This window comes from Ranitomeya imitator, chromosome 3 (assembly GCF_032444005.1).
Source record: "Ranitomeya imitator isolate aRanImi1 chromosome 3, aRanImi1.pri, whole genome shotgun sequence".
In the NCBI taxonomy this organism is placed as follows: Eukaryota; Metazoa; Chordata; class Amphibia; order Anura; family Dendrobatidae; genus Ranitomeya; species Ranitomeya imitator.
In genome coordinates, this window is record NC_091284.1 from 249,859,846 (window position 1) to 249,883,859 (window position 24,014).

A 24,014-nucleotide genomic window follows, 5' to 3' on the forward strand; every position below is an offset into this window, starting at 1 on the left:
ATATGTGTACGGCCTCTCTAACAATGTGCTGGGAAGAGGTGAGCACCGAGCTACACAACCCCCTGCTGGAATACAGTGCAGAGACTGGAACTCCCGCTGTCCAACAGAGCGAGGTCAGCTCCAACTGTGCAGGCTCTGGCATGGACGTCCACACAGGCCTGCGCCCTGTCAGACTTCAGAAGGACAGGGAGCCTCCCCAATGAGAACGCCAAGGAGACCCACCTTGTCTGAGTTCTCCGCCACCGGCCAGCCTCTCACCGCCAGCAGTGGATCACAAGGCAAGAGTCATCTCCTTATCCTGGGGCAGCAGTGGTCCACAGGAGAGGCCGCGGCTTTAGTACATCATGTAAGCCTCAACACGATGCAGCGTTAAAGTTCCTCAAAAGTGGGCTATAGTGTTGAGGATGGAGCACCTGCCCATCCAGATTGCGGAGATTTAAGTTTTTGGCCTTGGATCTCTCCTGGTCACTCTAACCTCCTATCCCTACACTGTAAAATCCTAAAATGACACTGGTTGAATGGCCCTCATCTTTTATAGTCCAAGTGATAATCTAGCTCAGCTAATCGCAGTGTACTATGTGATGTGAAAGCTGTAAGGCACTTTGGGGAAGGCCATACCTGACGCAATTATTCTGCTCTCTGTCTTCAGCAGTGTGTGAAATAGCCTTTTTTGCAATCCTTACAAATCTAATCACAAAGTGTTCAAATTCATGGGTATCTGTGAATTTGAGACCCTTCAATTTGAAGTCAACCCTCAGCAGATCGAGCCGCTCACCTCTGCTAAGCACCCATTACAATTGTGCTTCAACTTTTCGAAGTAAGTTATGAAGGTATGGACTGAAGTTGTGTTATGAACCTGTGTTTGGTTTTCTTTGTTTTTACATGGTTCTTATCTGTATGACTTTATAATACAAATTTTGATCTGGTACAAAACTTGGAAATAACTGATAAGAAAGAAGGAGGCAGGGGAAAATTATTATCACTGAATTGTCTTTGTCGATATAAAAGGCAGAATGTGAATTCTCTTACTCACACATGGTTGAGCTGAAAGGCATCAACATGAAGTTGGTAATTCTTTTATGCTTTTTCCTCCATCTCTCTGAGGCACAAGTAAGGTGAGTATGTTGATAAAAAGATGTCAAATAATGATGAATACTATACGCAAAGATTAGGACATTTAGTAAAATATGTAAAAATATTGTATCTCAAAATGGAAACAAATAATTGAATTTCATTGAACTTCAGCATATTTCGTAATTTTACAACATGGACAAAAGTATTCGTACAGCAGACTTATTCATTACATTCATATTTTTAACCAGTTTTTTTTTATCCAGTCCCCTTTAAAATCAAGTATGTAGCTGCAATCTGCCCTTACAAGCTTTTATAAAAGAATGGGTCATTCTAAAGAGCTCACTGAATTTGAGTATGGTTCTGTAATAAGATGTCACTGTTGTAACAAGTTAGTTCATGAAATCTCTTACCTCCTAAATATTTCACTATCAACTACGAGTGGTAGAACTGGAAAGAAAAAGCATATAGGCACAAGAGCAACTCCGCCATGGAGTGGAAATCATGTAAAGTTATCAAGGGGGTTGCCAAGTGCTGTGGCACATAATGTATAAAAGTTGCCAACGTTCTGCCTACTCAATTACTGCAGAATTGCAAACCTATGGAATTAACATCAGCACAAGAACTGTGTGTCAAGAACTACGTCACATGGGGTGCCATTGTTGAGCAGATGAGTGCCTTACATAACCAAGCATAATGCCAAGGTTTGGACTGAGAGGTGCAAACACGCCGCCAATGGATTCTAGAGCAATGGAAATGTGTTCTGTGGAGTGACAAATCACAATTCTCTACCTACCATTTGTGCCCACTGCAAAGTTTTGTGAAGGAGGAATAATGCTATGGGGGAGTTGAGTTTCAGTGGTTGGTAGGCTCCTTAATTCCAGGGAAGGCATACTTAATTCCAGCATACAAGGGAATTTTATATAATAATAGTATACTTCAATCTGTGAGAACAGATTAAGGAAGGCTCTTTTCTATTCTAGCATGGCTGTGCCATAATATACAAATCCTGGTTTATAAAGGCGTGGTTGTGTGAGGTTGTTGACTGGTTCACACAAAGCCCTCAACTCAACTCCATCGAACACATTTGGAATGAACTAGAATTGAGATTGAAAACTAGGTCCTCTCATCCAACATCACAAATTGTCTTCTGGATGAATGGGCAGAAATTCCCATAAACACACTCCAAAATGTTGTAGAAAGCCTTCCCAGAAGAGTGCAAGTTGGGTGGCCATGGATTTTCAATTGGATTTCAGAAGCTTTTATAGGTGTAATGTGTAGTTGTCCCAATACCTTTGCTCATAAAGTGTAGCTTGTACTGATCCTATTAAAAATCAAAATAACAGCAGCAATCACTTGTAGTTCATTGGCTGCACAGAGCTAGTCCTTACAACAGGGACTGTAATCTAATGTAGGAATAGCTAATAGTGATGAACGAATATACTCGTTACTCGAGATTTCCCGAGCACGCTTGGGTGACTTCCCCAGTATTTTTTAGTGCTCAGAGATTTAGTTTTCTTTCCCTCAGCTGAATGATTTATATCTGTTAGCCAGCTTGATTACATGTGGGGATTTCCTAGCAACCAGGCAACCCCCACATGTACTTTTGCTGGCTAACAGATGTAAATCATTCAGCTGAGGGAAGGAAAACTAAATCTCCGAGCACTTAGAAATACTCGGAGGACACCCAAGCATGCTTGGGAAATCTCGAGTAACGAGTATATTCGCTCATCACTAATAGCTAACACTGCCTTTACAATGTAGTAGATCGCATCAGGGTCATGTCTATCAATACGTTTGCCATCTCTTTTCAAGAATTCCCTTTAATAACAAAAAAGCAATTTGGATAAGATGACACCAATATATCTTTTTCTCTTTAAGGGTCCCATTGAAGAGACTGAAATCCATAAGGGAAACAATGAGGGACAAAGGAATCCTGGAGGATTTCATGAAAACTCATATTAAAGAACCAGCTCTAAAATACAATCTAAATAGTCTAAACAACTATGGTGTGGCCTATGAACCTATGTATTTGAATGTATGTACTTCTTAGTGCAAGTGCTTAGAATAGCTTCTCGATTACTATGTTAACATTGATTGAATATGTGTAATTCATATTTTTTTTCATAGAACTATTATTTTGGCGAGATCAGCATTGGAACACCACCTCAGAACTTCCTAGTTGCCTTTGATACTGGTTCTTCAAATCTATGGGTCGCGTCTACATACTGTCAAAGTCCAGCATGCAGTAGGTTGCATTTCATAAAGTAATGTAACGGTAGAGTGTGTACAAGTATTGTATACAGTGTTAATCGAACATGTTTGGAATCAACACTGTGTTGTCAAATTGCGAAGGACTTTCCATGGGTAGGATGACCAGCAGATGAAGACGTCTATCAGCCAGGAGAGGTGCATGTCCAAGTTCTTTTGACACAGCAATGCATAACATCCTCCTTACTCAACAGTGCCCCCCTCCTCAGACTGATAGAAGCACTATCTGATACAGGAGGAGCAGGAAATTGTGACTACGGCTGACGGTGTTTCTCATCCTTGCTCCTTAGTCCTCTTCTCTTCCAGACATTGTGCAATGTCAGAATGTCTTGTACGCCGCAGTATAAATCTTGACGCTGGCTACCACCCTATACAGAACGGGATTGCTCAGTAAAGGACATGACAATACACAAGAGTCTGGGTAATATATAGTGATGGAGAGCTCTGCTGCTGTCACAGTTGTCAGCCAGTAGGAGCACAATGAGGACTAAATTCCACTGGTTCAACTGACAACTAATGTACAACATTTGGGTACCTTAAAGTGAAGCTGTCAGCAAATATTTACATATGGAAGTAGTGGTATGACTGTACAATTTTTTGTGGAGATCTAATACATCAGTCATGAGAAATCTGTACCGTCAAGCAGGGCCAGACTGGCCATTTGGCAATTCTGGCAAATGCCAGAAGGGCCGGTCTGGTTGTGGGCTGCCTTGTGTGCTACGTTGTTAACAGAATCAATGTTCTCAAGACACCCATACTGTTAACAGTTGTGACGGAGCACAAAGCCGGTCACTCCGTCACTTACCTCAGCATGCCATGGTATAATTAGAAATATTGGACTTGTAGTAAATCTTCCTTTCCTCCATCCAGAGTAATATTAGTAATATAACCCATCTGGTTCTTGGGGACAGGGACACCATGGGCCTGTGTGATTACAAATGCCAGGGCTGAATTTCATCCCCAGTCCGTACCTGCCTTCAAGGCACTTTTCACTCGGATGTGCATATTTTGGTGGATACAATAGATTTCTAGGGCAGTTTCCCTAGAGCACCAAAATATCTTGTACTGGCCTCAGGTTTTTTTGATTTATTAAATTATTTTTTGTTTCTAAAAGAAACAAGTCTTTCGGCTTATAGCTAATAGGTTACACTAGATGGACTATGTATTAGGCTGTGTGCGCATGTTGAGTTTTTGCTGTGTTTTTTCAGTCTAGATTTGTCTCAAAACCCTGAAGAGTTTCCATATACCAACAAAGTGAATGAGAATCTTGAAGTCTCAAGCACCAGTTGCTTATTTGTGACTTGCAGATTTAGTGCAGATTTCTCCAATACTAATGAGTGGGAATAAATCTGCACCAAAATGCAAGTAAAAACTCCGCAAAAATGTGCCTTTTTTCCTCTACGTCTTTCTTGTGAACAGATGCAGAAATGGTGCACAAATTTGTGCGTCAAATACTTAACATGTGCACGAGCCCTTACAGTCAGTCTGACTGTTTTACCAAAATCAATACAAATGTCAGGGTAATATAAAATGAGTATGCAATATTGTTATTATTTCTGATTTATATTTATATCAGATTTCTATTTCTTACACTAAACGTATTTTTAATATGTAGCCAATCACCCACTCTTCAATCCGGGACAGTCATCTACATATAGTACCAATAACCAACAGTTTGCAATGTCCTATGGCAGCGGCAGCATGACTGGAGTGTTAGGGTATGACACCGTCACTGTGAGTATTAATAAATTAAATCAAAGTGTTAGGACTTTTGTTAGATGCATATTGTTATTAAGACATTCTGGGGATTCAAATCATATTTGCCTGCTTCCCACAGATATGAAAATGGGGCCCCTGTAAATGTCTAAAAGATGTGGGTCCCACTGCTGGAACTCGCATCTGTCTTAAGAACAGGGACAGATTGTGCACAATGGGGAACAGTGAGGTGGCCACACAAGCATGGCTCTCTCCATTCATTCATATGGAAACAAGCATCTAATGGACACTTATGGCATACCTTATAGATATTCAGTACTTATTAACCTATGGTTGACACTCCAAGCAAAAAATAGTCATGTGCAGGTGGAAGGGGCTCAAATTTCCAACTCACAACCTTTCAGCACTTACGATGTTCATCATATAGCACGTTTTATTGTCTGCTCTCATCAGGGGGTCCCTGATGAAGGCAGACGCCGAAACGCGCGTCGGGGTGGGTGCATCCAAGGGACAAAGTCCACGTGCACCAGGTAATTACGAGAAGTTTTATTCACTATTTACAGCGTTCTATCTAATACCTATATCATGTCACTTGACAATTGTTATAGATAGCTGTGGTTACTTAGCCTCTTGCAATTTTGGCACATGCACTTTTACTCCTCTATTTCAATCCTCCTCTATATACCAGCACATATTTACTATTTCTTATTGCCTTACCCTTGCAACATCTATACACTACATATAGCAGTATACTGATATCATCAGACCATCTATTGTAATTTAGCACATAGACACTTTATCTTTTATTTTTGTACAACATTAATCTTACTGCTTTTAGTGACATAACTTGCAATCCTCTTTGTCACTTGTGGTGTGTACTCTTTCTTCCTGGTATTTTTTTCCCCACCCCTACCTCACTTGTTGATCTATACACTATAAATAAAAAAATCTCTTCATAATCATTGCACCCTGTATATTCAGTGATTCTCTTTGTTCTTCTGTTTATTTACCGATATGTCCTACGTATTGTCCATTGGTACACATGTGGCGGCATTAGTACACTATTTTGAGTAACATTGTTTTATGGCCATATCTTTCATGTCTACCCTGTCTACACATATCTACCCTGCCTCTGAGGTTTTCCATTTACTATTCCTATAACAGAGTATATTGACACGGATTTTAATACATGTGCTTAAAATGGATAACATAGGTCAACAATACAATCGGTGGGGATCTGACAGCCTAAAACCCCACCGATCTGCTGTTTTCAGCTCCAGCACTCGCCAATTTTAAACAGTGAATGGAGCCATTACTGAGGCCTGCACCTCAGCTCCTATTCAATATCATAAGAGGAAAACCCCTTTAATACTAACATTTATTTGATTTTAGAACTTACTTATGGTAGGACACTTCAAGGGTGAATCAATTTTTATTTATTGTATCTTCTAGGTACAAGGTCTGTCTATTCAAAATCAAGAATTTGGTTTGAGTGTCACAGAGCCAAGCAGCTTCTTTTATTATGCCAAATTTGATGGGATTTTTGGAATGGCGTACCAATCAATGTCTGCCGGAGATGCTACAACTGGTGTACAGGGGCTCATACAACAAAATCTTATTCCACAACCTGTGTTCAGTTTCTATCTCACTGGGTAAGCACCAAAAACAGGTTGACAACAATCTTGACAAAAATATAAGTTTTGTCTTCCTTGTCAAGTTAAATTATCCTCCAACTCCTTATTGCTGTCAGCAGATCTTCCAAAATTGGCACCCTTCTCCACACCTATTTAGCAGATATTGTGCCCTTGTACCTATCCTTTCACTTGTAACCTGTATAGAGTATTTCCTTGGAAATGGCAAAAGCCGCATTATGGAGCACAGCATATATGAATGCTGCTTACTATAATGAGAAGTGCAGGCAGTTCAAACTGGAAGAAACCTCAACTGGCCTTGTTATAATAGGGCACTGTCACTAACGGTGACAAGCTGGAAGGTTCCCCCACTAAAGGACTACTGAACTGTAGCCTAAGCCATCCAGAACTGAACTCTCTCTTGGACAAGCAGGAGTCTTACATGGGTGAAACATGAAGTGCATGTGCGACAAATTTACTTGAGCCTTTTTCCAGTTTCTGAATGACTCAAATGGGTTGTCCAAGATTTCTATATTGATGACCTGTCTTTAGGATAGGTCATCCGCATCATATTGGTGACGTCTGACACCTGGCACCCTCAATAACCACCCACTGCTGCCGGATGTAAACAGTGTGCAGCGTTGGTGTACTGCACCTCAGCTGATAGCTGATCAGCTTTACTGATCTTACAAAAAAAGGGCTAAATATACATATAGTATCTGACACAATGAAGTCATTGTCTGTCACTTCTACTAAATGAGAAATCTTGTGAATATCATACCCTGAAACCTGGAGGCTCCATTTAGTGGGGCTCACAAAATATCTACGAATTAAAGGCAACTGTAATTTACCAGAAATGAAAAATAGATGATGGAAAGTTTAATCTATTAATATTTAATGAAAATTTATAAATTCATGTTTTCACTGTAGGCAAATATTTGGTTACATAGAATATAAAGCAAGAACATGCAAAACATAGGACTGGGTACTGGGTTCCTGGATCAGATCTCACCATGGACAATATTTACAAAGGAATTTGTGTGTTCTCCCCGCGTTTGAGGGGGTTTACTCTGGCAGACTGGCCCATCATGAAATCGGTGGATCCTCCGGTGGGCCCCTAATTGGCAGACTCTGTCTTCTCAGCATACAACACATACACTGCATGCCTGATTTAAGCTCCGCTCCTCCCCATCCATCAGAAGAAGTAAAAAAAAGTTGAGCACACCCATATATTCCTCACGGGATGTTGGCTCCTGCATTGCCTGTTATATAGTTAGCTTGGAGCGGTAGGGATCAGAGGATGAGTAGGTCCAGATTGCAGCGTCAGAGAACCATGCATCGGGTAGGTCTCCTGTCTCTCATTTCCACGGAAGCTTAGAGAAGGATGGAAGAGTGGGTAGGAGGGGTGGTTAGGCTTAACACAGCCATTCTCTTACATTGCAGTCACTTCCCTGTGCCCAAAGCCTTACAGCACTAGGCACCGTCCACCACCTACAAAGGTGAGACAATAGTTTACAGAGAAATATGAATAAGAAAGAAAGGTTCAAGGGCGAAAATAGGAAGCGGTGATGTAGATCTGCCTTATAAGCCTACAGAAGGATTACTACTGGAGAAATCAGATAGGGAGGAGAGCATTCACTTTAGCTAAATAGCTTGAAAAGAACCCTATGAATTTGCATAACTCTAGAAGCTGAGTCTTGTTTTGTTATTTATTTTGTGTCCCTGAGCCTATGGAGTAATTAGCTTTGATACACGACAATCCCTTTAAATGATATTATGCTTCCTCAGTGGATGGCAGTGAAAAAAACCAAGCCTTTATGCAAACTCAAAAATAAAAAAAAAGATAAGGATCTAGATAGCTATAAACAATATACTGCATCCTGAAGGTCTAAAAATTATCAAGTATAGCTATAGATCACATTGGCGCTCAGAGTTTTTTTTTGTGTGTTGTTACAGGAACAAAAAAATTGAACTCTTAAAAGAAATGGATCTGTCACATGACACAAATGGTCATGAGCTCATGGTCATGTCAAAGAATCTGTGAAAAAAAATTGGACCGCACTCGCATGATATCTGAGTTCTCTCTGATTTTCATGGAGTGACATAATGGAGGTGTTGGAGAAACTTTTTTTTCTCTCTCCACCTCCAAGAAAATAGGATCCCACTAAGATCAAACTCTGATCAGTGTCTAATTAACATAATCAGACTGGTTTTCTCAAATAAAGAAAAAATGGTCTGGACCTGCCCTAACAAGTACTAACACATGAATGTGAATCTAGTCTGAGCATTGAACTTTAGAGTGCGCCCCTAGAGTTATTTCTGCTGGTGGGCTCTAGGTACCATAATCTGACATCTCCTCAGGCTACTATGGTATCCTCGAACACACCAAAGCCATACTGACAGGGGATTTAGATTGTAAGCCCTGATGAGGACAGTGATGGTAACGTCTGAGAACCTCTGTGAAATTAATAGTGCAAAACAAGTGAGTAGATATATAACTGTGTGCTCTATCTTACTAGGCAATCTGGAGAAGTGATCTTTGGGGGAGTGGACAGCAGCCTGTATTCTGGGCAGATCACTTGGGCTCCAGTGACTGAGCAGATTTACTGGCAGATCGCTATTGATGCGTGAGTATTACAAGAAATGTGTCCTAGCTTAGATTTACATAACCCAAATAGATTGTGATTAGTCTCACGTCAACCGTAAATGGAAATATTGCATTGGATTTTAGTGTTCCCAATATTTTTTGAGCAGTGTAGTTTATATATATATATATATATATATATATATATATGTATATATATAATCTACACTGCTCGAAAAAAATAAAGGGATCACTAAAATCCCATATCCTAGATATCACTGAATGAAATATTCCAGCTGTAAATCTTTATTCATTACATAGTGGAATGTGTTGAGAACAATAGAACCTAAAAATTATCAACGTAAATCACAACTAACATCCCACGGAGGTCTGGAGTTGGAATGATGCTCAAAATCAAAGTGGAAAATGAAGTTACAGGCTGATCCAACTTCAGTGGAAATGCCTCAAGACAAGGAAATGATGCCCAGTAATGTGTGTGGCCTTCAAGTGCCTGTATGACCTCCCCACAATGCCTGGGCATGCTCCTGATGAGGCGGCGGATGGTCTCCTGAGGGATCTCCTCCCAGACCTGAACTAAAGCATCCGCCAACTCCTGGACAGTCTGTGGTGCAACGTGACGTTGGTGGATGGTGCGAGACATGATGTCCCAGATATATTCAATCGGATTCAGGTCTCGGGAACAGGCAGGCCAGCCCATAGCTTCAATGCCGTCATCTTGCAGGAACTGCTGTCACACTCCAGCCAAATGAGGTCTGGCATTGTCCTGCATTAGGAGGAACCCAGGGCCAACTGCCCCAACATATGGTCTCACAAGGGGTCTGAGGATCTAATTTGGGTACCTAATGGCAGTCAGGCTACCCCTGGCGAGCACATGGAGGGCTGTGCAGCCCTCCAAAGAAATGTCACCCCACACCATTACTGACCCACTGCCAAACCGGTCATGCTGAAGGATGTTGCAGGCAGCAGATTGCTCTCCACGGCATCTCCATCTGTCACATGTGCTCATTGTGAACTTGCTTTCATCTGTAAAGAGCACAGGGTGCCAGTGGCTAATTTGCCAATCCTGGTATTCTATGGCAAATGCCAAGCATCCTGCATGGTGTTGGGCTGTGAGGACAACCCCCATCTGTGGACGTTGGGCATTCAGACCATCCTCATGGAGTCGGGTTCTAACCATTTGTGCAGACACATGCACATTTGTGGCCTGCTGGAAGTCATTTTGCAGGGCTCTGGCAGTGCTCCTCCTGTTCCTCCTTGCACAAAGGTGGAGGTAGCGGTCCTGCTGCTGGGTTGTTGCCCTCCTACGGCCCCCTCCACGTCTCCTGGTGTACAGGCCTGTCTCCTGGTAGCGCCTCCAGCCTCTGAACACTACGCTGACAGACACAGCAAACTTTCTTGCCACAGCTAGCATTGATGTGCCATGCTGGATGAGCTGCACTATCTGAGCCACTTGTGTGGGTTGTAGAGTCCGTCTCATGCTACCACAAGTGTGAAAGCACAACCAACATTCAAAAGTGACCAAAACATCAGCCAGAAAGCATTGGTACTGAGATGTGGTCTGTGGTCCCCACCTGCAGAACCACTCCTTTATTGAGTGTGTCTTGATAATTGCCAATAATTTCCATCTCTTGTCTATTCCATTTGCACAACAGCATGTGAAATTGATTGTCAAACAGTGTTGCTTCCTAAGTGAACAATTTCATTTCACAGAAGTTTGATTTACTTGTCGTTATATTCTGTTGTTTAAGTGTTCCCTTCGTTTTTTTGAGCAGTGTATATACAGTATATGTATATATATATATATATAACAGTACAGACCAAAACTTTGGACACACCTTCTCATTTAAAGATTTTTCTGTATTTTCATGACTATGAAAATTGTAAATTCACACTGAAGGCATCAAAACTATGAATTAACACATAAAGAATTATATACTTAACAAAAAAGTGTGAAACAGCTAAAAATATGTCTTATATTCTAGGTTCTTCAAAGTAGTCACCTTTTGCTATATACAGCCAATCAAAACCCAAAAGTCATTATCTCGGTAAATTAGAATACTTTTATAACACCAGCATGAAAAAATTAGTTTAAAATCCGAAATGTTGGCCTACTGAAATGTATGTTCAGTAAATGCACTCAATTCTTGGTTGGGGCTTCTTTGACATCAATTACTGCATCAATGCAGCGTGGCATGGAAGTCATCAGTCTGTGGCATGCTGAGGTGTTATGGAAGCCCAGGTTGCTTTGATAGCATCATTCAGCTTGTGTGCATTGTTGTGTCTGGTGTCTCTCATCTTCCTCTTCACAATACCCCATAGAGTCTCTATGGGGTTAAGGTCAGGCGAATTTGCTGGCCAATCAAGCACAGTGACACTGTTGGCAATGTGGACAGGCACCAAGTCCTGCTGGAGAATTAAACTTCCATCTCCTAAAAGCTTGTCAGCAGAGGGAGTCATGAAGTGCTCTAAAATTTCCTGGTAGATGGCTGTGCTGACTTTGGACAATGGACCTACACCAGCAGTTGATATGGCTCCCGAAACCATCATTGATTGTGGATACTTCACACTAGACCTTGGAAATCAAGGTCCCAGAGTCTGGAGGAAGAGTGGAGAGACAGACAATCCAAACTGCTTGAGGTGTAGTGTGAAGTATCCACAATCAGTGATGGATTGGGAAGCCATGTCATCTGCTGGCATAAGTACACTGTGTTTTATCAAGACCAAAGTCAGCACAGCCGTCTACCAGGAAATTTTAAAGCACTTCATGCTTCCCTCTGCCCACAAGCTTTTTGGAGATGGAAATTTCATTCTCCAGCAGGACTTGGCGCCTGTCCACACTGCCAAAAGAACCAATTCCTGGCTTAAAAACAACAGTGTCACTGTGCTTGATTGGCCAGCAAACTCGCCTGACCTTAACCCCATAGAGAATCTATGGGGTATTGTTAAGAGGAAGATGAGAGACACCAGATACAACAGAGCAGATGAGCTGAATGCTGCTATCAAATCAACCTGGGCTTCTATAACACCTCAGCAGTGTCACAGGCCGATCGCCTCCATGCCACGCTGCATTGGTGCAGTAACTGATGCAAAAGGAGCCTTAACCAAGTATTGAGTGCATTTACTAAACATACATTTCAGTAAGCCAACATTTCAGATTTTAAAATAATTTTTTTCAAGCTGGTGTTATAAAGTATTCTAATTTGCTGAGATAATGACTTTTGGCTTTTCTTTGGCTGTAAGCCATAATCATCAACATTAAAAGAAATAAACACTTAAAATAGATCACTCTGTTTGCAATGATTCTATGTAATATATGAGTTTCACTTTTTTTTTTTATAAAATTCAAAATAGTTCATGTTTTCACAATAATGTACACTCTGCACACCATCTTGACTGAAAAAAACAGAAATGTAGTAATTTTTGCAAATTTAATAGAAAAGAAAAACTGAAATATCACATGGTCATAAGAATTCTGACCGTTTGCTCAGAAACTCATATTTAAGTCACATGCTGTCCATTTCCTTGTGATCCTCATTAAGATGGTTCTACTCCTTCATTGGAGTCCAGTTGTGTTTATTTAAACTGATAGGACTTGATTTGGAAAGGTACACACCTGTCTTTGTAAGACCTCATAGCTCACAGTGCATGTCAGACCAAATGAGAATCATGATGTCAAAGGAACTGGCCAAGGAGCTCAGAGACAGAATTGTGGAAAGGCACAGATCTAGCCAAGATTACGACAGAATTTCTGCAGTACTCAAGGTTCCTAAGAGCACAGTGGCCTCCATAATGCTTAAGTGGAAGAAGTTTGGAACCACCAGAAGTCTTCCTCGACCTAGCTGTCCAGCCAAACTGAGCAATAGTGGGAGAAGAGCCTTGGTGAGAGAGGTAAAGAAGAACCTCAAGATCACTGTGGCTGAGCTCCAGAGATGCAGTAGAGAGACGGGAGGAAGTTCCACAAAGTCAACTATCAATGCAGCCCTCCAGCAGTTGCGCCTATATGGCAGAGTGGCCCGACGGAAGCCTCTCCCCAGTGCAAGACATATGAAATCCCGCACAGAGTTTGCTAAAAAAAAAACACATGAAGGACTCCCAGACTATGAGAAATAAGATTCTCAGGTCTGATGAGACGAAGAAAGACCTTTTTGGTAATAATTCTGAGCGGTATGTGTGAAGAAAACCAGGCACTGCTCATCACCTGCCCAATACAATCCCAACAGTGAAACATGGTGGTGGCCGCATCATGCTATGGGGGTGTTTTTCAACTGCAGGGAAAGGATAACTGGTTGTCATTGAAGGAAACATGAATGAGGCCAAGTACTGAGATATTCTGGATGAAAACCTTTTCCAGAGTGCTCTGGACCTCAGACTTGGCCGAAGGTTCACCTTCCAACAAGACAATGACCCTAAGCACACAGCTAAAATAACAAAGGAGTGGCTTTAGAACAACTCTGTGACCATTCTTGACTGGCCCAGCCAGATCCCTGACCTAAACCCAATTGAGCATCTCTGGAGAGACCTGAAAATGGCTGTCCACCAACGTTCACCATCCAACCTGACGGAACTGGCGAGGATCTGCAAGGAAGAATGGCAGAGGATTCCAAATCCAGGTGTGAAAGACTTGTTGCATCATTCCCAAGAAGACTCATGGCTGTACTAGCTCAAAAGGGTGCTTCTACTCAATACTGAGCAACGGGTCTGAATACTTATGACCATGTGATATTTCAGTTTTTCTTTTTTAATACATTTGCAAAAATTTCTATATTTCTGTTTTCTTTTCAGTCAAGATGGGGTGCAGAGTGTACATTAATGAGAAAAAAAAATAACTTTTTTGAATTTACCAAATGGCTGCAATGAAACAAAGAGAGAAAAATTTAAAGGGGGTCTGAATACTTTCCGTACCCACTGTATATAAAGCATCATAAATACAACACATCGTTAAATTATGACCTATTGATTACATATTATATATTATGGTGAAGAGTTTTCTAATTTTCCACGTCCAATTTAAAAATAGTCTTTAAATGTTGTAGTTGTTGTTTTTGCACTGGCCACTGAGTATCACGTCTTTAAATGTTGTAGTTGTTGTTTTTGCACTGGCCACTGAGTATCACACATGTTCAGTATTTGGTCAGTATTTTACATCAGTATTTGTAAGCCAAAACCAGGAGAGGAACAATCAGAGGGAAACTCTAATAGAAACATGTGCACCACTTCTGTATTTATCACCCACTAATGGTTTTGGGTTACAAATACTGGGGTAAAAAACTGAACATGGGAACATGTGAACGTGGTCTAAGTCAGCTCCCTGGTCCATAGAGCTTACTTCTCAGTAGCCATCTCATTAACATGATGGACAGGAATACAATGAATTCAGATGTTGATGATGGATCCTATATTAATAGGTGATGGTCACAGCACACCTCCTTCATCCCTGCATAGTTACTTTTTCATAGGTTATAGAACAGGCCCAGTAATCTCTTCCACAGATGTTATTCACTCATTTAGAGACCATGGCTTCCCAGAGTCCATGTAAACATATGGATGCTGTCAAAAATGCTGTTAAATAAACATAGTTTAAACCTTTATTTAGGGAAAATATGAAAGTGATGCATTCTCTTTAAAATATGGCATTATATTTGCATATTCTCTGCAATTGTCCATCTATTTCCTTCCTTATATCGTCTGCTTTGTTTGACAGAGGTATAATCTATAACATTCCACTTCAATTTCTACATCCTGTTTTCAGATATTATGTTGTCATTCAGACTTACATTGATTGAGTCAAGAAACTGACAGGGTTCTACCCCTCAGGGTGTCTGGGATGCAGTTAATGACAGCTCGGGCGTCAGTACTTTGATTGACAGTATGACCATTCAGTCTGGTTCAGGGGTGTGCTGAGCTGTTGGTGTGTTAATTGACAGCTCAACTAGCCAATCTGTGACTGGTAGGCGTCGGCAGTCTCAGGTGTTCACTATCCCGGGTAATGGCCATGCCCACTTTACTGAACAGCTTTTCCCAGACCACTGCCAGACGTACATTCATCTTGTGAGGTTTGTGCTGTGCTCTCTGTGCCTTGAGTTCTATATGCTTGATCTGTTGCCTGACCTTGGACTTCGTACTGACCATCCGCCTGTTTAACCCCTTCAGCTCTGATCCGCTGTCCTCCCGGTACTCTGACCTCGGAATGTTATCTGACTACACTTTTGTCTCTTCCCTCTGTTTATGATGTACCCTCCTGGCTACTGACCTTGGATTCCCTGAGGACTCTGACTCACAGCTTAGCCATGAGAAGTGACTAGCGTCACAGAAACATGATTTTTGTTTTATAACTGCAATCTATATTTGCTTTTAATGTGACCTTTCATCCATTGTCTCCAGGTTCTCTGTTAATGGCCAGGCCAGTGGTTGGTGCAGCCAGGGTTGCCAGGGTATTGTGGATACAGGGACTCCTCTTCTTACCATTCCTCAACAATACCTTGGGGATCTATTACAATATATTGGTGCCCAGGAAGGGCAAAATGGAGAGGTAATAATGTTTCTATATTTCCTGAAGGGAATCTGTCATGTTTTAACTTATGAGCATAGTGTTATGGCTGTATAGGTGCTTTTCTCCCAATAAAAATTCCACCTCTTTTGTAAAGATCTTATGCACTGCTCATGAAAAATCTAGTGTAGAAGCCATACAGTGAAGGGAATACTTATTTGATCCCTTGCTGGTTTTGTAAGTTTGCCCACTGAGATTTTAAGGGTAGGTAAATTTTAACATTGAGAGATAAAATATCAAAAATAAAATCCAGAAAATCACATTGTATAAATTATTATATAAATGTATTTGCATTTTGCAGTGAGAAATAAGTATTTGATCCCCTACCAACTATTAATAGCTCCTAATAAACTCGTTAACTGCATTAAAGGCAGCTGTATTACATAGTCACCTTTATAAAAGACTCCTGTTCACAGACTCAATTAATAATTCAGACTCTAATCTCTACAACATGGGCAAGACCAAAGAGCTTTATAAGGATGTCAGGGACAAGATCATAGACCTGCACAAAACTAGAATGGGCTACAAAACCATAAGTAAGACGCTGGGTGAGATGGAGACAACTGTTGGTGCAATAGTAAGAAAATATAAAATGACTGTCAATCGACATCGATCTGGAGCACCATGCAAAATCTCAAGTTGTTGGGTTTCCTTGATCATGAGGAAGGTGAAAGATCAGCCTAAAACTACAGAGGGGGAACTTGTTAATGATCTCAATGTACCTGGGACCACAGTCACCAAGAAAGCCATTGATAACACATTACACCATCAAGGTTTAAAATCCTGCAGTGCCCGCCAGGTCCCCCTGCCCAAGAAGGCACATGTGCAGGCCATCTGAAGTTTGCCAATAAACACCTGGATGATTCTGAGAGTGATTGGGAGAAGGTGCTGTGGTTAGAGGAGACAAAAATTTAGGTCTTTGGCATTAACTCAACTCACCGTGTTTGGAGGAAGAGAAATGCTAAGGGCAGAGTACTACTTCACCACATCAATGGGAGAATGGATGGAGCCATGTACCGTAAAATCCTGAGTGACAACCTCCTTCCCTCCACCAGGACATTAATAATAGGTCATAGCTGGGTCTTCCAGCAAGACAATGACCCAAAACATACAGTCAAGGCAACGAAGGAGTGCCTCAAAAAGAAGCACATTAAGGCTATGGAATGGCCTAGCCAGTCTCCAGACCTTAATCCCATAGAAAACTTATGGAGAGAGTTGAAGCTCCGAATTGCCAAGTGATAGCCTCAAAATCTTAATGATTTAGAGAGTATCTGCAAAGAGGAGTGGACCAAAATTCCTCCTGACGTGCGCAAACCACCAAGTATTGAGTCTTGTTTGCCAGAGGGATCAAATCCTTATTTCTCACTGCAAAATTAAAATACATTCATATAATTTATACAATGTGATTTTCTGGATTTTATTTTTAATATGCTATCTCTCAATATTAAAATTAACCTACTCTTAAAATTATAGACTGTTCATGTCATTGTCAGTGGACAAACTTACAAAATCAGCAAAGGATCAAATAATTATTTCCTTCACTGTATGTAAAACAGGCTGGAGGTGCATTGTGAGGGTGTCAGTGCCTTTGGACTGTTACTTCCAAGTGCATTACCACACCCCCAGTGCACCTACAGTTTTATTAGCATATAAGTTCTATGCTAGATTTCTCGTGCCTGGAAAATTGGATCTCTACCAAAAGGTATCATTTTTATAAGGAAAATGCATCTACTGTATATAGTAATACCACTACTTTCATATTAAACATGCTGACAGGTTCCCTTTTAGCTATCCAAGAAGTAAAATGATTGTCCTCATACTTTCCATTTCTCTGCACAGTACTATGTAAACTGCAACAATGTACAGAGTCTGCCACCAATCAGTTTTACGATCAGTGGAGTCCAATTTTCCATTCCTCCTTCCGGATACATCCTACAGGTATCACAAGTTCTCCTTCAATATGCCAGTAATTAACCTGTTTGTCCTCATCATATAATTTAGATATAAATTTGTGAAAATAACATGTAACTGTCCCTGTGGAAGCATCACGTCTCCTTGTATGTTTCAGATCAATGGATACTGTGTTGTTGGATTTGAGTCCACATACCTGCCTTCTAGAAACGGGCAACCTCTTTGGATTCTGGGAGATGTGTTTCTTCGGCAGTACTATTCTATTTATGACTTTGGAAATAACCAGGTTGGCTTTGCTGCCATGGCTTAGATAACCTCTTGCTCTAAGTTTCTAAACCTTGAGGTAATGTAAAATACAAGTAATTTGTAACCAAATTGTGAAAAAAGGATCGTAATTGGTTGTTAAATAGTAGCTATCCCCTGAAAGAAGCAGCGAAAACATGAAATGTTCAGATGGAATATGGGAGAATAAACACTACTATTGACATTACTATATTGGTTCTGAATTTCATTTCAACATGGACTCCAGATGAGTGTCACATGACTATATAATATATTGTTCATAAAGTCACAAATGATTGTAATGAGAACCTCATAACAGACATCAGCATGAATTATCCCTGGTGCACATACTATAGAGGCAGTCATGTTATGGTTTATCATAAGCTGGGAAGCCACACTGAATTGTTGCCTCAGCTCATTTGTTCATTACGACTGGGTTGACATCTTTGTTGGAAGCACATGCTGCACTAATTTTTTCAAGTAAAATGATGGACATCATGATGAAATTTGACAGACCCCATTATGGGTCCATTCAGTCCATTTGGAGCCAATGGTGTCTGTCATGTGACAGAATTCATTCCTGGAATGAATTCCGTTTTTTTTCTAGAATAACAGAATTCATAATACAAGTGTGAACACAGCCTAACATTGACAAACAAAGGGGAAGGAAACACAGGTCTACAAAAAAATATTTTTTCATTGCAGGTGACTTTGTACTTTTCTGAATCATCTTTTTTGTCCTGATTTCAAAAATATAGTATATATATACATAGTTTTTCAGTAGCACGTATAGTTTAGTTTCCATGGAGCAGCATCATTATTATAAAGGTATAGGAAATATACTGGCAACATTAAGAAAACAGTAATTTCACATGCAATATAGAAATCAATATATGAGCAGAAATTAAAAGTGCTTGACATTAGGCTACTTTCACACTAGCGTTAACTGCAATCCGTCACAATGCGTCGTTTTGCAGAAAAAACGCATCCTGCAAAAGTGCTTGCAGGATGCGTTTTTTCCCCATAGACTTGTATTGACGACGCATTGCAACGAATTGCCACACGTCGCATCCGTCGTGCGACGGATGTGTCGTGCTTTGGCGGACCGTCGGGAGCAAAAAACGCAACATGTAACGTTTTTTGCTCCTGACGGACCGCTTTTTCCGACCGCGCATGCGCGCGCATGCGCGGCCGGAACTCCGCCCCCACCTCCCCGCACCTCACAATGGGGCAGCGGATGCGCCCGGAGAAATGCATCCGCTGCCTCTGTTGTGCAGTGCGTTAAATGCTAGCGTCGGAATCTCTGCCCGACGCATTGCGACGGGGTGATTCCGACGCTAGTGTGAAAGTAGCCTTAGACTGTCGTTGATACGATGTTTCAGGGTTGTCCCTATATAACATCCTACAGTAATCTGCCATCATTGAGTCATTCCAAAAACTCTGGTATGGTGTTCCATAACTTTAATGTCCTGGTGAAACCGCTCGCCTTGCTCTTCGCTTACATCCCCAAGATATTGAGGGAAGAAATCTAAACGTGAATGCAAAAAGTGCATTTTCAGAGACACGTGACATCCAAGACACTGGTATGCATTTAGCAGTTCCTCAATACCTTCAACATATTCTGGAGATTTTTTTTCCTAATTAATTTTCACAGATCCACTTGAAGCTTTTTCATGATCTCAATTCCTTATTCCTCATCATTTAGAGTTCATTCAAACACATCATCTCTCATAAGCTCTCTGATCTGAGGACTAACAAATACCCCTTCCTTCAGTTTTGCTGGTGAAATGCTGGAGAATTCCTGTGAAATGTACTGGAACCCTTGTGAATTTGTGTTTGCCATGGCTTTCACTAAATTTTTAATCAATCCCAACTTTATATGTAGTGGAAGAAGAAAGATTTTTGTTGGAGCAACTAAAGGATTATGCTTAACATTGTCTCTACCTGGAGCATAGATGTTTCTCTGTCCCCAATCACGATGAACATAATGCTCTGCTGTATTTCTACTGTCCCATAAACATAAGAAGCAACAATATTTCGTGAAACCTCCTTGCATTCCCATTAGTAGACCAATCACTTTCAAATCTCCACAGATATTCCATTGATGATGATTATAATGTATAGCATCCTAAACAACTGACAGATTTTCATAACTTTCCTTTAAATGGCATGAGTGAGCAATAGGGATTGCTGGTTTCATATTTCCATTGTGAAGCAACACTGCTTTCAAACTTCTCTGGGATGAGTCAATAAACAATCGCCAATCTGCAACAAAATACTCTTGATTCAGTTGTTCAAAGAGGCCGTTCACGGTCAGTACACCATCGGTCCATCAACTGGGAAAAATTGTGTTAAAATATTTCTTCTGTATCAGTAGTAACACACTTTGACATCATCATGAAGAAGATTCTTCTATTTCAACCTAGATGCAAGAAGTTCAGCTTTATCTTTTGACAATGAAAGGTGTCTGATGAGATCATTTAATTCATGTTGAGTAAAGCGTTCTGGCTGCTCGGCTGCTCCATCAGGTGCATGCTTATCTTGACTTGAGGTCTCCATGGCTTCGCCAATAGCTTCAGCTCCATAGTCTTCATATTCTACTTCATTTTCATCCAATCCAGACAACTGTGGTACAGGAACTGACAAGGTACCATCATGTGGAATTGGCCTAATTGCAGATTCAAGTTTGGGGTAATTAATCTTATGTTTGTTCTTTGTAGAAAAGTACTTCAGTTTGACAAAACAAAAGTAGCAGTCATCACTATGATTTTGGGGAACTCCCCAAATCATGGGAACAGCAAATGGCATAGCCACTTTCCCCATATTCAACCAGTCACGAAGACCATTTGAACAACTTGAGCATATCATATGAGGGGCACAGCTTTTGTCTTGATCACCAAGTGGACACTTAAAGTACATCTGGTACATCTTTTTAATATCATCAGTGATTGAACGTACTTGGCCTTTTGGTGTAAAAGAACCACACACATAGCAGAATCTGTTCGGATGATTGATACACTGTCGGGGCATTTTTCTCCTTTAAATCAAATCAAACAGTAGAGTAAGTTCAGTTCAATGGTGGTGACAAACTAAAAAAAATGTGATGAGCCGGCCGACTACATGTAGATATTTTCCCAGAGAAGACAGAGGCAGCTTGTATTTAGAACTGATTTTACTGGAGGTAATCTGGTAGATAATTATGTACAGGTGTGAGGTAAATGGGTCAGCCTATTCCCTACAGATAAACATTTGCAGACAGGCAGTTTCTCAGTGTGATATTGGCTGCTTTCAGATTCTCTCTCTGTGGAGACCCTCACTCAGTTACACCTCAGTGGCTGAGCTGTTTTCTTCTCTCTGAGGTAACTTGCCCTCCCAGAAATGCAGTGAAAATCCTCTGACAATGGCGGCTGTCCGCTTCCTTCCCTTCTATCTCCCTGTGGCAGGGCTCATCCCTGTAGAGACCTGTCTCCTGTCAGAGTCTCACATACCACTCTTTGCTGCCATCACCATCCGTTTATGACTGACTCAAATTTTATTGCCTCATAAGTTAGCTCCTCCCCATAACATGTGACTTTCTGAGAAGCAGTCATTGGTTGACTGCACTGTCAATACTCCCTCCCATTGATCTCACTAAAACCTTTACTGATGTTGTCCCTGTAAAATTCACAATTAAGTAAGACAAGCAAAGAAATAGGAATAACATAGGAAAAACTAAATACATTGAAAATGCAGAAATAATGTAATAACAAAAATACTTCTATCTCAGAAACTTAATGTGATAGAGCAAAATTAAGCATATTTTTAGAATCAACACATCAAACTCCATAAAACAGAGATTTTACCTTTGCTGATGATTTTTTTTGTGTTGACCAGTGAAATCAGACAGCTGATGTTTTCACAAATCCTCTATTCAACAAGTACAGTAGAGTAGTTTTGTGATTTAACAAGCATTGGGTAATCTTGACCTGATATTGATGAATCAACTCCAACAAAAAAGAGATTTGGTTGTTCACAAAGCTATAAAAAAAAATACAATTTGTTATTGTAGATACATTAAAACCATGATTGTAGTTCAATAGATGATCACAAGCATTAGAGATAACAATCAACATATACAGTATATGCAAGGTCGGACTGGAGTACTGGGACATCAGGCGATTCTCCAGTGGGCCCGGGTCCTGAGCAGGACATAGAGGGAGCTTGCTGTTTTCAACTGAATGTTAAGTTGTTTGCATTGCGGTGCAGAAAGTGTACACCACAATAGATAAAATGGCCACCGACCTACCAGAGGCCAGCGGCTGATGTCAGTGCACCAGTTGCAGGCGCATGAAAGTGACCTCGACGGACACACTGATGTCAGCTGCATGGCTCTGATAGGTCGGTATCCATTTTAACACGGCTGCACTGGATCTGAAGGAAGAGGACGCCGGGAGCACAGGCAGGTAAGAAGAACCTTTTTTGCACCCTTCTTCCGTGGATGCAGCATGATGCAGGGCAAGGACCACGGACATGGGGGGCCAGGGACACGAGGGCCCCACAGGCCAGGGGCATGGGGCCAGAGACATGGGACCAGTGGCATGGGGCCAGGACATGAGGCATGGGACCAGGACATGGGACATGGAGGCCAGGGACATGGGGTACAAGGACCATGACATTGGACCAGGACATAGGTCTAGGGGCATGAGACTAAGACATGGGACATGGGGCAGGACATGGGAAATGGTACCAGGGGCATGGTGCCAAGGGTACTGTGCCAGGGTCATGGGACCATGAGCATGGGGCCATGGGCATTGTACCCAGGGCATGGGACCAGGGACCTAGGGGCCAGCATCATTGACCTATTACCATGGACATGGGACCAGGACCAGTCTCATAGGACCAGGACCAGGGACATAAGGGTCCAAGATGGTGGAACATAGGTGCCTAAGATTATTATTATTATTCATTATTATAGCGCCATTTATTCCATGGCGCTTTACATGTGAGGGGGGTATGCATAATAAAAACAAGTACAATAATCTTAAACAATACAGGTCACAACTGGTACAGGAGGAGAGAGGACACTGCCCGCGAGGGCTCACAATCTACAAGGGATGGGTGAGGATAGAGTAGGCGAGGGTAGAGCTGGTTGTGCAGCGGTTCGGTCGATCGGTGTATACTGCAGGTTGTAGGCTTGTCGGAAGAGGTGGGTCTTCAGGTTCTTTTTGAAGGTTTCGATGGTAGGCGAGAGTCTGATATGTTGTGGTAGAGAGTTCCAGAGTAGGGGTGATACGCGAGAGAAATCTTGTATGCGATTGTGGGAAGAGGAGATAAGAGGGTAGTAGAGAAGGAGATCTTGTGAGGATCAGAGGTTGCATGCAGGAAAGGTACCAGGAGACGAGGTCACAGATGTATGGAGGAGACAGGTTGTGGATGGCTTTGTATGTCATGGTTAAGGTTTTGTACTGGAGTCTCTGGGTAATGGGGAGACAGGGAAGGGATTGACAGAGGGGAGAGGCCGGGGAATAACAGGGGGCAGGTGGATTAGTCGGGCAGCAGAGTTTAGAATAGATTGGAGGGGTGTGAGAGTGTTAGAGGGGAGGCCACAGAGCAGGAGGTTACAGTAGTCGAGGCGGGACATGGACTAGGATTTTTGCAGATTCTTGCTTTAGGAATGTATGGATCTGTGAAATATTTTTGAGTTGAAGGCGGCAGGAAGTGGAAAGGGCTTGGATATGTGGTTTGAAGGAGAGATCAGTGTCCAGGATTACCCCGAGACAGCGAGCTTGTTGGACTGGGGAGAGGGGCAGCCATTTACTGTAATGGATGGGTTTGTTGGTGGGGTCACGTTAGATGGGGGAAAGACGATGAATTCTGTTTTGTCCATGTTAAGTTTTAGAAATCTAGCGGAGAAGCAGGATGAAATAGCGGACAGACATTGAGGGATTCTGGTTAGTAGGGTGGAAGAAGTGAAGGCAGTCTGTAACAGATGAAGAAGAAG

The 24,014-nt window shown here is 41.5% G+C and overlaps 1 protein-coding gene across 1 annotated transcript; it reads left to right on the top strand.

Moving 5' to 3' along the window:
* Positions 1 to 1,033: 1,033 nt before the first annotated feature.
* LOC138672030 (gastricsin-like) lies at positions 1,034 to 18,241 on the top strand. Its single transcript, XM_069760113.1, has 9 exons — positions 1,034 to 1,115; positions 2,953 to 3,109; positions 3,202 to 3,319; positions 4,958 to 5,076; positions 6,511 to 6,710; positions 9,209 to 9,316; positions 15,676 to 15,823; positions 17,681 to 17,779; positions 17,910 to 18,241. The coding sequence occupies exons 1-9, from the start codon at positions 1,036 to 1,038 to the stop codon at positions 18,060 to 18,062; spliced, it is 1,182 nt and encodes a 393-aa protein (XP_069616214.1). The 5' UTR covers positions 1,034 to 1,035; the 3' UTR covers positions 18,063 to 18,241.
* The last annotated feature ends 5,773 nt before the right edge of the window (positions 18,242 to 24,014 follow it).